The sequence below is a fragment of the Hydractinia symbiolongicarpus genome, chromosome 7 (assembly GCF_029227915.1).
Source record: "Hydractinia symbiolongicarpus strain clone_291-10 chromosome 7, HSymV2.1, whole genome shotgun sequence".
NCBI lineage: Eukaryota > Metazoa > Cnidaria > Hydrozoa > Anthoathecata > Hydractiniidae > Hydractinia > Hydractinia symbiolongicarpus.
The window spans coordinates 4,720,545-4,735,375 of NC_079881.1; the positions used below are offsets into that span (position 1 = coordinate 4,720,545).

Here is a 14,831-nt window from a genome sequence, read left to right on the forward strand (position 1 = left end):
CTAATATTTCCGCTAATTTATCTCCCAAATAATGTTTTTTCTAAAATTTCTAATCCTAATAATTGCCTTATGAGCTGTGCCTTTTTATCCTCTTAATCAATGGCACTCTATTTGTTAAGCAACAATGGTAAGCACCTCTAAAGATTAAAATTTTACGCCTTGTTTTACTATAATGCGGATGGATGTAGTTACAACTGCTTCAAGAGCACTTTCGAAATGTCACCTTTTACGAAAATGGTGTTGCCAAACAGACGAAGTTATGCAAGCTGAACATGTTACCCAGGTTTGAACACTTTAATTGGCGTATTTTCTCTAATAAACCCCGCTTCCTAATAACCCCTGGCTTCTAATAACCACGTCACATGAGACGTTAGTTGAAAATACAAACTTACGATAAAGAAAACACTGCAATTGGCTGTTTTACATTCGTGTTGTGGTTGCTGTTTCTTCGTCAGGTTTGTCGTCGGTCCCTATATTATTTTTTTATGTCACAATTTTTCCGCCTTCTTGCAAGATTGAGGTAAAGGGCACAGGAAACGTCGCTCTCTATTAAACGCAGCCCTCGACACAGCATCGTTGTGTTTGAGAAAAAACGGTTTCCTTCGTTTAAAAGTTCGAGTAATAATTGGTAGGTTGACTTTTCTCAAGGTGTTGATAAAACAGTTGTTGTAATTAAAAGAATTGTCAAATTTATATCCATTATATTTATATCCATAAGTACGTGAACAAAAGTTTCCCCCCCCCAAAAAAAATGTACGCCGTTGCTAAATATATAGCTTGCAGGCCGGTTCGTAACCTCGACCCTAGGGCCTGTTGCTTGTTTTATATGAGAGGATGAAAAGGTTAAGTCATCAAAAACACTAAAGACCCTGGGATCGAGGTTGGATAATTTATAAATCGTTTAAAATTACAACAATTTTCGCGAACAAAAAATGTCCGCAAATCGCCCAATACCCGAAAAATGATTAATTTTTGCGAATTGATAGAAATCAGATATTTCGCAGGAATTTATTTTCTCCAATATGCCTTTTGACTAAAAAAGTTGATGCTGACATTTTCTGAAAATTAAGAACATAATCAGACCTGATGTTTACTTTTTTAAAAAAAAACACAAATAAGAAATTTATAAGTGTTAAAGTGTTAAGTTTTGTTTTGTGGAAAAACAATTCAGAGATTTTGGTACTAGTTTTGAGAAAAAAACCGATAACAGACGTGCACTGTTTACAATGTTCTTATATATTTTAAATCTTTTAAATCATAACAATCGTATATAAAACACTTCCAAAGGATTACAGACAAAAACATGTATGTATACTAAGTTTTGATTTCCTTGTATTATATTAACCACCATCATTTAGAAACAAGTCATTAACTTCAACTAATGAGGGTATGCTTTACAAAAAACAATGCTATGAAAAAGTTATTATATAACTACCCACACTTTTTTGCTGCATCTTATTAACAGAAAGACTTATTACCAATATGGAAATTGATTCAGCAGAAAGTAAAGACAGATAAACCTTTTAAATCATTGAATACAAAATTATCTCCAATTGTATAAAAAAAAGTTTAATACATGTGAAAATATATGAGCACAAAAATTTTATGTAAACATTTCATATATAGCAACAAACATATACACAAGTATGGTATTCTAATCTCTATAAATATAAACAAATATTCAAATTCTAGGATGAAATTTGACATATAGAACCAATTAAAAATAAAATAAAATAAAACTATTTATTTGTTTTGAGACAACAGATACACAGGCTCGAATGTTTTTTATATACAAATTTAGTCATGCATATTCTTTTCTTGTTCGATAAGTTAAATTTACTTTGGGAAACCACTTCAAAAACTTTTTAAAAATCATCCTGAAAATGTTATATATAAACCCTGGGTTGGATGTAATAATAAATGCTCCAAATTAGTAATTTTTATCTTCTGCTGTTCTTTTTTGTCCAGCATGACACTGCAATCAATAATTAAAAGTACACATTCATCGATGCAATTTTTGGTAATTTGGTTTAAATAATTATTGGCTGAAGAATAGGAGCTACAATGTTTGTAGATACCCAAATTTACATGGAGAACAGTTTTCTATTATATGATATGATACATATATTAAATTCTTCATTTTAAACCTAATTTAAAAAGTTCAAAATAAAGAAAAGGACAAAAGGTCACTCATAGGAAGAATAGGACCTCTCCTCATTTACAATTTTTTTCTTACTGTGCTATAAAATGCTCGATTAAGATTAGAGTGGGCACTTTTTCTTAGGAAACTCTAATGTTTGTAAAATATAAAAGCAAAAGCTCATGTAAAATCTTGGACTGCAAAATCTGTGTTTTAAAAAAGGTGAAGTAGTCTTTGGGATTTTCTTTTGCTACTGATGAAACACTGCATTGAGTATATAGCTAATGAATTTGTTTATGATCTTTTTTGGCATAAGACAATTCTTGCTAGTAAAATTTTTGAGGAAAAATTTTATTTGCCTTAGTCCTGTAACCATTGATAATATTTAACTTTAGAAAAGTATCTAAAACGAACTAATTTTCCACCAGATTTTGTCTTGTTTTGTTAGCGAGCCAGCTAGCGAGCTAAATGGTTACAACTTTGTATCATCACACGAATCCTTTTTCTCCTTATCTGTTTCTCCGTTTGCTTCTTGGTTTTCTTCTTCAGTAATACTAGAATTCAACCTTCCATCCACATATTCGTCGTCATAATCATCTTCTTCTTGGCTTGATTTAAGTTCATTAATCATTCCTCCCAACTGGATAAACTGTCTTGTTAGCTCTTTATCAATCGTTTTAACTTCCTTAATTTCAGATTTTAGTCTTGCTAACATATCTTCCATTCTTGACTTTTGTTCAGTCCATGAAGGCGAGCTTTTGCTTTCATTAGAACTAAATTCCTTCATTTTAAAATTCAGCAGACACTTACCTTACTGACTCACGAAAAGATAGTTTTTTGTCGCGAATGTGATCTGTTCTGTTGTGTCTGTTTTGAACACCATTTTTATTTAGCACTCTCCACCACGGGAACTATTGCAAAAAATCGGGTTACCTGAAAAAATTGACAAAATGGCCGACGCAAGCATGGCTAAAGAAGACAGTATAGAGAAAATACCATTTAGCAAAAAACAGGTATATAGCTAGCTATATGTGACTATTTTGTAAGGAAACAGTTTTCATATAATAAAACCTCGAAAAAGAGAAACAGTTTTTATACTGTTTTATACTTTTTATACAGTTTTTTTACTGTATACTTAGCTATAACCAGATTTTATGTTTGACTTTTAGAAACTGTTTGGCTGGGCTGGGGGATAGGGGTAAAATGTAGATTTGATTAAAACTCCAGGTAGATTCGAATAAAACTCCAGTACTGAGACAACCCCTGAAGTACCTGGAATTCCATATAGAGTGGATTAACCCATATAACAGCCATGGGCCAATTATGGCCAGAGATATAATGTTATGTATAACTTCATATATTTGTTACAATGTTATGTTAATTCCTTGTTGGAAACACTTAAGAACCTTTTAGCTTCGAAAAAAACCAAAGTTCATTAATTGGATCGCTTAATTTGTCAAGAAATGTTGGTTCGAAGCTTCTCGCCACTAACTGTGCACATTAATAATGGCTGGCAAAATATTTTTTCGAAAATTCTTGGAACTCTCATGAAACATTGTGAATAGGTAAAATTCAATAAGTCTGTGTAAATTATATACTTGGTGCTGTCCTTTATCCACCTCGTAAACAGTTCCTTATCCAGACTAGAGCCTTGGAAATAATAGACCCAGGAATTTTCCACATTAAAACAAAATATGGCGCCCTAATACGGCCATGTACATTTTAAGTGGATTTAATGCATTAAACAATGTAAAGTTTCAGTTTAACAATAAATATTGTAATAAACAACCTGTTGTTATTGTTTGCTTTGGCATTGTTCCTTTTACTATCTTTCATCGTGACAAAACAACCACATGGTTGTTCTCGCAATAAAAATGGGCCCTGGGTGGGTCACAAACTGAGCTAGCATGCTTTAGGGGACTGGAAACGAATGTGAAGCATTTTGGGAGTGTTATCAATTGGCATATAAGAATGTTTAACTCCCTCTATTGCAGATTATACTATAATGACCAGATTTGAGTGTCTATTAAGAAAATAATTGGTGGCCGGTTTAGGGAGAAGTGGCAGCAAATGGGCATTTTGGCTAAGTTGTTGTTTTCTCTGTTTACCCTGGGTCTGTCTGTGCCGTACACGTGACAAATGGCCATAATGGTGCACAAGCATACCTATACTTATCAGAACCAGACAATAGTTGTTTATCATAACCGATAACAAGTTGCGAAGGTAGATGTAAACACTGGCCGTATATGGCCGAACTCCCTCTATATAATATTTTTAGGTTTATTGGCAGGGCTTTTCTCTATTAGTCAAAGATTTTAATAAAGAAACCCAAATAGATAAATTCAGTTGTTTACATTTTCAGTGGTAAGTTCTTTCGGTTTGGTATTTGCATGACAGAAAAAATGATGGGGGCACTACCGTATTTTCCGGTATATAACCCGCGGGTTATAAGTTGATTTTTACGACTTCCACTGTTGGTGCGGGTTATAATGTGGTGCGGGTTATAATGTGGTGCGGGTTATGTGATAAGTTTTATATTTTCTGTTATTTATTGTGAAATTTAAAGTTTGTACATTCAATGAAGAAAATACTGCCAACGGGATGCGCACATTAATATAACTGCATGCGCAATCCTATATCTATGTAATCTTACTTCAACTACGTGATTTAATTTTTTTCACACAGTGAAATTGCTTTAAATTTCTATTGCTTGCCAGCACTAATATTACGAGCTCTCTTGCCGAAGCACAATTCTGGAGATCATTTTTCTTTTGTGTTGAATGTAATTCTAATCTATTTATATCTTTGCAATCACATTGAGCACATTGAAATGATTTGCTTCTGGTAATAGAGCAATATAGCAGGTATAATTTTAGGTTTAATTGACACGTATTTCACAACCTAGGACTTAATTATTAAATTCTGTTAAAAATATTAAAGAATGTTAAAATTAAAGTATAGATAATAATTTTCTTTTTTTATTTTCGCTACCTTCGAGCAACAGGTGGCCACTGAAAATATCAAAAATAAATATAAAATACAATTGATAAGACACACGCAACTATCTCCTCCTCATTGCCACCATTCATTTTATCATGCACACTGTGGTTGATGGGATATAAATAGATAACAAAATTCTATAAACATTAGAAAAGAACGTTCTGTACATCACTGTTACAGACAATCCGTGATAATTATTATGTTAATTATTTCTATACCAAAAAAACTTAAATATGCATAAAAAACAGAGATTTTACTTTAGATTTATAACCTGATAGCATGGGTTTTTTTTATTTGTGTGTTTGTTTAATCGCAGGAAGTAAGAGTTATTATTGGCTGAAACAAATGTCTACAAATAAAGGGAAAAGAGCATTGTCAAATTAATTTTAATTCATTATTATTTCGGCAATAGGAGACAAGGAAGTTAAGACTGAGAGTCGCTAGTTCAGACACTCGGTTCTCGTGTTTGGTTCACGAGTTAAAACGTCCCACACTTGTCTCCATCATGAAAAAAGCAGAACACACGCACATGTTTATAAAATGATTAGGGTATGTAAAAATACGCTGAATTTTTTTCTTAACACGATAATGTGCTAAATGTACTGTCTAAAATAAGATGCTGCTAATAAATAAAAAATGACCCCAGTTTCACCACCGTTACACGAAAAAAAGATAACCCACAGAGAAAGTATAACCCTTGGGACAAGAACAAAATGGCAAACCATCGCAGTGAGTACATGGCATGAGTCATGGTATGAGCATCTCTTCTTTCTTTGTTTAAATTTAATTATATGGTATTTACTTATTATAAATAACTTTCAACAACAAACCAAGATGTTTTGTTAATTTTATTTACCCGGGGTAACGTGTTAATGCTTTCAATGATTTTAATCATTTGATAGTGGCACAGTGTTTCAAGTTCACTGCTTGTGGAGCTTTCTCTGTGAACATTCACAACCCTTTAAAATAGCTGTAGCTTTGTGTGCTGCACAAAGTAATTAAACTACTTCTAGCGTATTTCTCGCATACCCAGGGCTTTCTGGGTATGTAATCTGTCACACTCACTGCAAGGCTTGACTCTCACTTTGGTGGCTGCCACACAATGTTTGGTGACGGCCACAAAATATTTGGTGACCACCACACACGTGCTTCTTGCTTTAATCTCCTACCACGTGATTGTAGAAGTAAATACCGGACCATTTTTTGAAAGGCATTTGATTGCAGACGCATGCCTCCAGCTATTTCAGGAAGATTTTTGCCGGGGTGCAAAAAGCACATATAAGTTCTAGGCATTTTATAGGTGTGCTAAATTGGTCAACTTTTTATAGAATTCAGTATGTGTTATCAATAGCATGCCATAATCTATTTGCTTGTGTGTAGAGGTGTGCATCTCTGGAAAAATCGTGGAGATCATCACATGAAAATCAATATTGTACAGGGGTCGAAATAAGTCATTTTTTGTCCGTCAGCCATTATATTTGCGAAGCAAATATAAGGAGCTAGGGTAGCAAGTGGGACCTTCGATTCTTACACGTAGCTTATCTGTCAAATTTTTCTCATTTAGTCGGCTTCGCCAATCAGTTTTTACTATCTTCATGTAGTTGAAAAATATTTCCACTTAAGCATTAGAATTAGGTGCACATAAGCATAACTCAGCAATTAGAAAGAACTTTTCCTTTTTACTGTTATCTGTGTTATTGAAAAGAAACGACCACGTTGTTGCAATCGGATCAATGACTTTATGGTGACAGTATGTTTTATTCCTATAAACTCAGTAATAGCTGCTTCTATCACACTCTAAATAATTCCAATTTGATAGCAAACGTTACCTGACGGAGAAATTGTGACTGACCACAAATGTAGCGTTACCAAAAAATGGTCAAAAGCTTTCCCAAATTATGAAAAAGCAAAATGAAGTCAGAAAATGATTTCTTTTTTGAAGCCTATTTAATCGGTTTGTTTTTACTTGTGGTATATAATTATTAAATGCAAGAAATTATCCCAATATTTGTGTTCCGTTTAGTTTTGTTTTTCGAATTTTATGGTGAACATTAAAGTTTTACGCATTTGACCTTTGATGATTTCATGAGTAGGGCTATACGCATTTGACCTTTGATGATTTCATGAGTAAGGCTATAGCTTTAATTTTAAAGGTTTAATAAAAACATACTAAATCTTTGTTTTTTCTATTGGTTTAGTAATTATTTTAAAAAATGTATATTCAGTAATAAGATACTGTCAACTAATTTCATTATTATCAGACCTAAAAATTTTATACCACTTTTAAACATTTTTGTGGTTTACAGGTGAAGTTGGCTGTGTCTGCATTATTGGCTCATCTTGATGACCAGTCTTCCAAAAAAGCACGTAAAAATGAGTTATTTAAAAAAGATGACGACTTATGGTTATTATTAGGATTCAGGAAAATTCCACAGGTAAACTTGAAGCCTAAAAAAATGTAAGTGTCAATTTTTGTTTTGGTTGTGTGTTTGAAATAGCAACAAACATCTTTTAATCGTCAATTTCAAGTAAACAATGTAATAATGTCTTAAAGTAGAGAGCACCATAATCTAACAAGTAATATATTGAAGGTTACCTTCTACGAAAAAACAAACAAGTATATGTGATTATATCTATTTTCCATGTGATATTAAAATGTTGTCTCTCACAAAAAACAAGTTATGTCATATGCAAAAGCTTTTTTGTCTTGATGTCATATGCAAAAGCTTTTTTATCTTGTAAAAAATATTGTTTCGAAGAAACGAAGATTACCCTTGAAAGATTGCTTTAATTTTTAAAAGTCTTTTTTCTGGTCACGCAAAATAATAAAATATACTGTTTAGACCTCTACCTCACACACTCCACCAAGAAAGCGATATTTGTTTAATATCAAAAGAACCTGGCAAAGTTATGAGAGAAAAGTTGGCAGAGAAAAATGTCACATGCATAAAAAAGGTTTGTTTTTTTATATCTTGTCATACCAATTTTGACACAAATAATTTTTTTTGCAAGTGGTGAAGTTTTAATTTCTGTTTGTAATGATTTTTACGCAAAAAAAGAGAATACTTTACTAGTATATTACATTAAAAGATTTAAAAACTTTGATTTTTCTCCATACAGCCCATGCATCAATAACTGTACTAATTTTCACACGTTTTTTAGATTTTTCGAAAGAATGCACGAAAAGAGAAAAATGTTTGCCACACCAAAAAGCTCAAATGCTTTGAAAGTGGATTTCTATCAGTCTGCACATTCAATAGGATTGTATTTCTGAAATTTGTTGTTTGCATGGTTATGTTCCATAATTGCACCATGCTTCTATGTTTTATTAAAACATACAGCATGGACCGATGGATTAACTTAGTATCAGTGACCCTAACAGACACTCGAATCCTTATATCTTTTTTAAAAAAGCAAATAGTTAAAAAATATAATATCTAATCCAAAATTCTTAAATTTCTTAATTTTTGCCTTGAATTCAGTTAAATCTACTTGAATTTGATCATCCCTGATTTAATATGTATGACGATCAATGTGAACGACTGTTTTTTAAATTGGTTAAGTGGCACGAGATGATCATTCTATGTGCACTCATTTTATGCTCTTTGTTTCTTTTTGTACAGATAGATACTAAGAAGTATCACTACAAAGCTTTTTTCTAAGGACGCCACTGTACAAAGTTGTGTTTGAATTTTGACATACTCTCACCTTCTTTCAGGCGATAAGTCTAACCAAGTTACGAAAAGAATACAAAACATACACGCTGAAAAGACAACTCGCCAATTCGTATGATTTGTTTTTGTGTGATGAGCGCATATATGCTTTGGTGGTGAGATCGTTCGGAAAAGAATTTTTCAAGCGTAGAAAGTGAGTTTACATTTTTATGGCTAACATTTGTATGGTCATGGTGTAGGCCCAACATTTCAGTAGAATTATTTTTGTCTTTAAGAAAAAGTTTTTGGTCGTTTCTGTTGTGTTAATTTTTGTGTGAATGATTTACCTATTCCGTTTGTTTTTGGCTTATGATTTCCGTGCAAAAAATGGTTCGAATCAGTCTCGTTTTTAACATCATCTCTCTTTTGTTTTATTAGAGAACCGGTACCTGTTCGTTTGACTTATCAAGACTGGAATGCAGAGTTCTCAAAATCCACTAATAGCACACTCCTACGGATGGGATATGGTCCCTGCAGGTATAATTATTTTTTTCGTTGCAATTTTTCTGATGTTGTTTTGCGATCTTAATTGAACGACAAAAGGTCAGCTTTTTTCAATTTGTTATGTTTTTATAAAACCACACAAGAATAATCTTCTAGAAGGTCAGGAAATTAAGGTGCCTGTCAGATCTTTAAAACCTTGAATTCAAATGAAGTGACTTTAAAAACCTTAAATATCCATCCATCTTTTTTAAAAAAAATACGTAAAAAAAGCTAATCAGCGAAATTAAATTCCCACGAAAGAAAACACTTTCCCAATAAAGTGTTTTGTTTTCTGTTAGTTACTGTTGCTTTTTTGTTTTCCCCTAAAATAGCTTTTGGCACAATATACCTATTTCTTTCGAATTCAATTTTGATGTTTTCTTGTTAAGCGGAGATGGTGTAGTGGCAGCGCATTCGACTTGTAAGATTTCAGATTTGAGTCCCCACTTCAGCGCGCTTTAAATAAAGTATTGTCAACCCCATTTGGAGCCATCTGCTGCTTGTGGAGAGGCTATACTTCTCACTATTTCTAGTTACAGTCGTAGGTCCCGTTCGTTACTTATTTACTTGTTCTTGTAGTGCGATCAAAGTTGGACATTTATCAGAGCAATCGGTCAAAGAATTAACGGAGAATGTGATCCATGCTATGAAAGTGTCTGCCGCCAAAGTTCCAGGTTCTTGGAAAAACGTCAAAAGTTTCCATATCAAATCATCGTCATCGGTGGCTTTGCCCGTCTATCAGACGTCACCGCTAAGCACAGTGCAAATCGACGAAATACCTGACGACCAGCCTGTGGAGAAAAAGAGAAAGCGAAAATTAAAAACAATCACAAGCAGTGATGAGGCGAAAGTCAAAAATGGTGGCGTTGAAGAAACAGTGCAGGGTGGCGTTGAAGAAAAAGTAGAGGTTCCTGTTACAAAGAAATCCAAAAAAGCTTCAAAAGAAAACGAGCCAAACTTGGAAGAAATAAAAATCCGTAAATCGAGTAGAACACCGTCAAAATCCGACAAGACGCCGGTAAAATCAGTCAAATCATCGTCGAAATCAGGAAAAACGCCATCAAAAACCACGAAAACACCTTCGAAACCAGTTAAAACACCGTTGAAACCAGTTAAAACACCGTTAAAATCCAGAAAGGTGATAACATGATGTGTCACACTATGACAGTTTCCTTTAAAGTATTTTATTTCCAAATACTACTGTATGACATTTTGAATAACAATAAAGAATACAATTTTCTTACTGAGTTTTTACTTTCATTGTACCAAACTTTTTCCAGAATTAGTTTTAACAGGATGGCTACTAAAATTTGCTGACAAAATTTAAGGAAGTTTGAAATAATTTTCAGTCCAAATTATAAGGCTCGTTTTTATTTGACTGCTTTTTCGCTGATGCGGAAGTAGCAGAAATAAAATGATTTCATTAGAATTGGAAACAGGTTGGATAACAAAATCTGAATACCTTGGGAATTAATTTTCGCGAAAAAGGAATTTAAATATATTTTTTCGTTTAATTTAAACCCAATATCAAGGACTTTATGCAGAAGACATAAAATGAAGACTGCTAATGTTGTATTTGCAAATCTAAAGTTAACCTATGAAAGCCAAAAAAAAAATGATTACATTACCCGATGCTAATTTTTGTGGGTAAATAAGAAGTTTGTGGGCCAAAAAATTTACATTTCAAGGGCATTAAGTTTAACAAATGGCTTCTTAAAGAATATTTTACTTGTACACACCCCCAAATAGTAATTTCAGTGGTGGTAGATATCAAAAGAAACAGCATGTATTTTTAGGCATATTTTTAAAAATCTTCAATAAAGAATAAAAACAACAAAATTAATAAATATATAAATATTAAAACATGATAATTAATATTTTCATAATTTACACCAAAGTTTATATTTTATGTGCTTGATATACATGTGCTACCTTCTGCCTCGTTATTAGTAAAACCTGACAACGAGAATCAGCTTAATTCACTGAAAACAAAGTGCGAATTGTGATTTGTCGTTCACCTCTTTGAGTGTAAGAAATTTTTGCGAATCGCACCATTCGTGAAATTTGATAGATTTCGCAGGAATTTTATTTTCGCGAATCGACTATCAAAACTATTTAACTTTAAAATCTCACATTACATGCAGTATCAAGTAGAAAACCATCAATGATATCAACGAAAAATTAATTTTTATCAAGATTGAATTCACGAATCAAAAGTTATCTCTATAATAATAGCCGTATTCCGTCTGTCTGTCTCTGCGCGGACCCCCCGCTGAGTTAGAAAATGATGTTACGGAAACACGAATATCAAATGCGATATATTTTTATCCACTTTGTTGTGACGGGTAAATATAAAGGACGGGCGAACCCGTGGATTTTTCCACGGGCAACGACTATTCTATATTTTAATGCCCGTATACGTCTGTCCGTCCGTCTGTCTGTCACGCAAAATGGTAGCTTAGCTGCAACGGACGAACTCGTGGATTTTTCCACGGGCTAACGACTATCTCTATAATAGCCGTCGTCTGTCTGTCTCTGCGCGGACCCCCGCTAAGTTAGAAAATGATGTTACGGAAACACGAATATCATATGCGATATATTCTTATCCACTTTGTTGCCACGGGTAAATTCAAAGGACGGCGAACCCGTGGATTTTTCCACGGGCAACGACTAGTTTCGTAAATAAAAAGCCAATTCACGATAATTTTTCAACAACAAAAAATAAATAATTTTCTTAAAATTTTGATAATTTTGGGACAAATCCCATCCGCATCTAAACGTTTTTGGTAAAAAAAATGCACTGACGTGATATTCATCCAGACACACAGCAACATCACCATATCAGGAAAAAAAACAGAGTTTATTCAGTTCATAAATCAACGAAAGGATTACAATAGGGAGGTTAAGGGATTTATGATCATCAATCCTCATTTTTCTGATTTCTTTCCTGATACGTGTTACCGCGTGTAAAGAAAATAAGCAAATAATCATAATTTCATGTTGCTAAGTAACTATGTTTGTTGGTACCAACGAGCATAAGCAATGACGTCATTTCTAATTCCCCATTTCTAATTTCTAGTTCCCCAACTCGTGGCTTGTCTCCCACTTTTATCAATTACTCCGAAATCATCACCGTTCACGTTTCAAGTAAGTCAGCAACTTAAATACAAGTTTAATGTCCAATTTAAGTAGTATTCCTAACTTCAGACAGGATTGATGACGTCATCTTTTTGTCTATCACGTGCAATACAATGAATGTATTGGCCAATCAGAGACGAGATCTCTTTTCCCTAAAAATAACAACAATATAAATAACCAACAATAAAAATAGAATGTTACGGAATTGTTATAAAATTGAAGAATTTCACATGATTGCTAGAATACACACCATATCACATAGTAGAGACATCAACAAGTGTCAGTAAAAAAACTTACACGTGGAGTTTCAAGGCGAGTTATTCTTTGTACCATCAAATTACCGCATTTCAAGTCGACAAACATTCTACCAGCATCCGAACGTAAATGACGTGTTGAAATAATCTCATTATAAGCCAAAGACAGTAGAGTGTCCTATGAATAATCATAATACAAAAAAATGTATATATTGTTTTTTATATACGTTTTTTTTTACCTAGGATAACCTTTTTCAGAATTTAAAGCTCCTATTCGAGCTACAGAAGTTGTGCAAGTACAGCTACCGCTTAGTTAGACAACCACCTAAAAATCAATCCTATTCTTATGCTGAACGCTAAGCAAAAGGGAGAGTTTTAACACTTATAGTCTCTGGCATAACTCGACCGGAATTGAACACGCGACTTCCGCACTGGAAGTAAGCGTTCTGTTCAGACGAACGGCAACAAAATAAAGGTTGTGAAAGGAAAGGCTTCACTTGACACTGATTTTAAATTAGTGTACTTCGCTATTCCTTACCCTAGAGTTTGTAGCCAGCAGATGAACTCCATTTTTGTTTATCGCGAGAACGCAATCACCTTCGATAGAAGCATACGAACAACTCTACAAAAGAGAAATATATACCTGTTATTTTACGTAGCTTTTCGAATAAGACAGAGTAAGGTAAGTTTTTTGCTTCAACTTTGTTATAAAAATACTAAAAGCGAGCGATGAGAATTGAAAAACAAAACGCCTGTATGTTCTCTAGCTGGGTACGAGGTTCAAAAAACTTGAATAAAAGCCGTATTTACCTTGATGTAAAAGAAGGAAGAACCAAAGTAGAACCACGCTGATATTAATTCTACAATAAATAACACAAGCGACTCGTCATGAAATCACAACAACAAAATAAAAACAAATATGTTCAGTCAGACTGTTGTTTAAAGCTGAATCTTTGACTTATCGAGACATATCCTTTTCAAAACGTATTACCTGTAAAAGCGATGTAATCAGAAGCCCATATCAAAAGGGAGAACTCAAATATCTATCAAACTACATGGTCTTACCTAAATACTTCGTTCTAGCATTTGTGACAGTGAAATGTCTCACTAATTTAAAGTGATCTTGTACTGCGTGCACCCATTGATTAGGCGTTAACAACGATGAAACCAAGACAGGTATTAATGCTGAAACTTCGCGACTGATAAATAAATAAATAAATAAATTAAACAAAGAAAATTGACAATGGCGTCAGAATTTAACAACATAAATTGTTTCAGTTGAACTTTCCTTCGCTGTCAATCAATCAATCAATCAATCAATCAATTAATCAATCAATCAACACTTACATAGATGGCGGATTATGTTCATTGTTCACACGATGCTGCAACGCTGCCAGCAAAGCAACTTCATTGTGGGTCTAAACAAATGACAAAGTGAGTGCAACCACAGTCAATCAAGGAAAAATTTCAAGAAAAGTTTTCGCAGTTCAGCTACCTGTTGATCGCGAATATGACTAGCACGGTTTCCTCTGTAATGTAAGACGTAACCATTCATTACGTTCGGTAGGATCTAGGGATAGAAGAATAAACAGGAATATAACTGATACCAAAAAATCAAAAGTGTAAAACATTTTGTCTCGGCATTAGGAGTCAGTCATTCCTTATGCAGGTCATGTATCGGTATGTCTCAAGTAAGAAAATAAATTCATCAACTTTCTGATAGTGCCGCTCACTCACCTGGTTATAAATAACTTCCGAGAACAAATTGTTCCCAAACCTCATTGTTTGGTACCAGACTACTTTTCTGAAGGCTAAAGCATGTTTGATATTTTTGGCTGCTTGTTTTTCGAGTTGAGCGAAAACATCAAATACGTAATCTTGACTTTGAATTGGCACCAACAAATTTTCTAAACATAACACCCAAACATAAAATTTAAGACAACTTTTTTTAATCACAAGCATGACCGCATCAAAGATCAGACTACATATCAGAAAGGCGTTATTTTCAACAAAAAACCATCTTTACTTAAACAATAAAAACAGCACATCTCTCAAATGATGGAAGGGTTTGATATAAGATATGTAATGAGGTAATGACCACCT

The 14,831-nt window shown here is 33.5% G+C and overlaps 2 protein-coding genes across 5 annotated transcripts in view; one reads left to right on the forward strand and one right to left on the reverse strand.

Moving 5' to 3' along the window:
- The first annotated feature begins 157 nt into the window (after nt 1-157).
- On the forward strand, nt 158-10,575 carry LOC130648866 (ribosomal L1 domain-containing protein 1-like). 2 transcript variants are annotated; one of them, XM_057454976.1, is made up of 7 exons: nt 158-283; nt 3,034-3,153; nt 7,447-7,598; nt 7,984-8,095; nt 8,859-9,007; nt 9,232-9,330; nt 9,916-10,575. In XM_057454976.1, exons 1-7 carry the CDS (start codon nt 173-175, stop codon nt 10,484-10,486), a joined length of 1,314 nt encoding a protein of 437 aa, XP_057310959.1. In that variant the 5' UTR covers nt 158-172; the 3' UTR covers nt 10,487-10,575. The 2 variants fall into 2 exon arrangements, with proteins under 2 accessions (XP_057310959.1, XP_057310960.1); XM_057454977.1 differs by lacking the exon at nt 3,034-3,153.
- Nucleotides 10,576-11,123: 548 nt separating this feature from the next.
- Nucleotides 11,124-14,831, reverse strand: part of LOC130648675 (unconventional myosin-XV-like) — a 32,334-nt gene continuing 28,626 nt past the window's right edge. For all 3 annotated transcript variants that reach the window (XM_057454733.1, XM_057454732.1, XM_057454734.1), the window contains exons 53-60: nt 14,466-14,635; nt 14,224-14,298; nt 14,076-14,146; nt 13,794-13,927; nt 13,539-13,588; nt 13,267-13,350; nt 12,772-12,906; nt 11,124-12,626 (exon numbers count right to left, since the gene is read on the reverse strand). In XM_057454733.1, the coding sequence (XP_057310716.1) occupies nt 12,540-12,626; nt 12,772-12,906; nt 13,267-13,350; nt 13,539-13,588; nt 13,794-13,927; nt 14,076-14,146; nt 14,224-14,298; nt 14,466-14,635 (806 nt within the window). In that variant the 3' untranslated portion in view covers nt 11,124-12,539. The remainder of the gene's footprint in view (nt 12,627-12,771; nt 12,907-13,266; nt 13,351-13,538; nt 13,589-13,793; nt 13,928-14,075; nt 14,147-14,223; nt 14,299-14,465; nt 14,636-14,831) is intronic.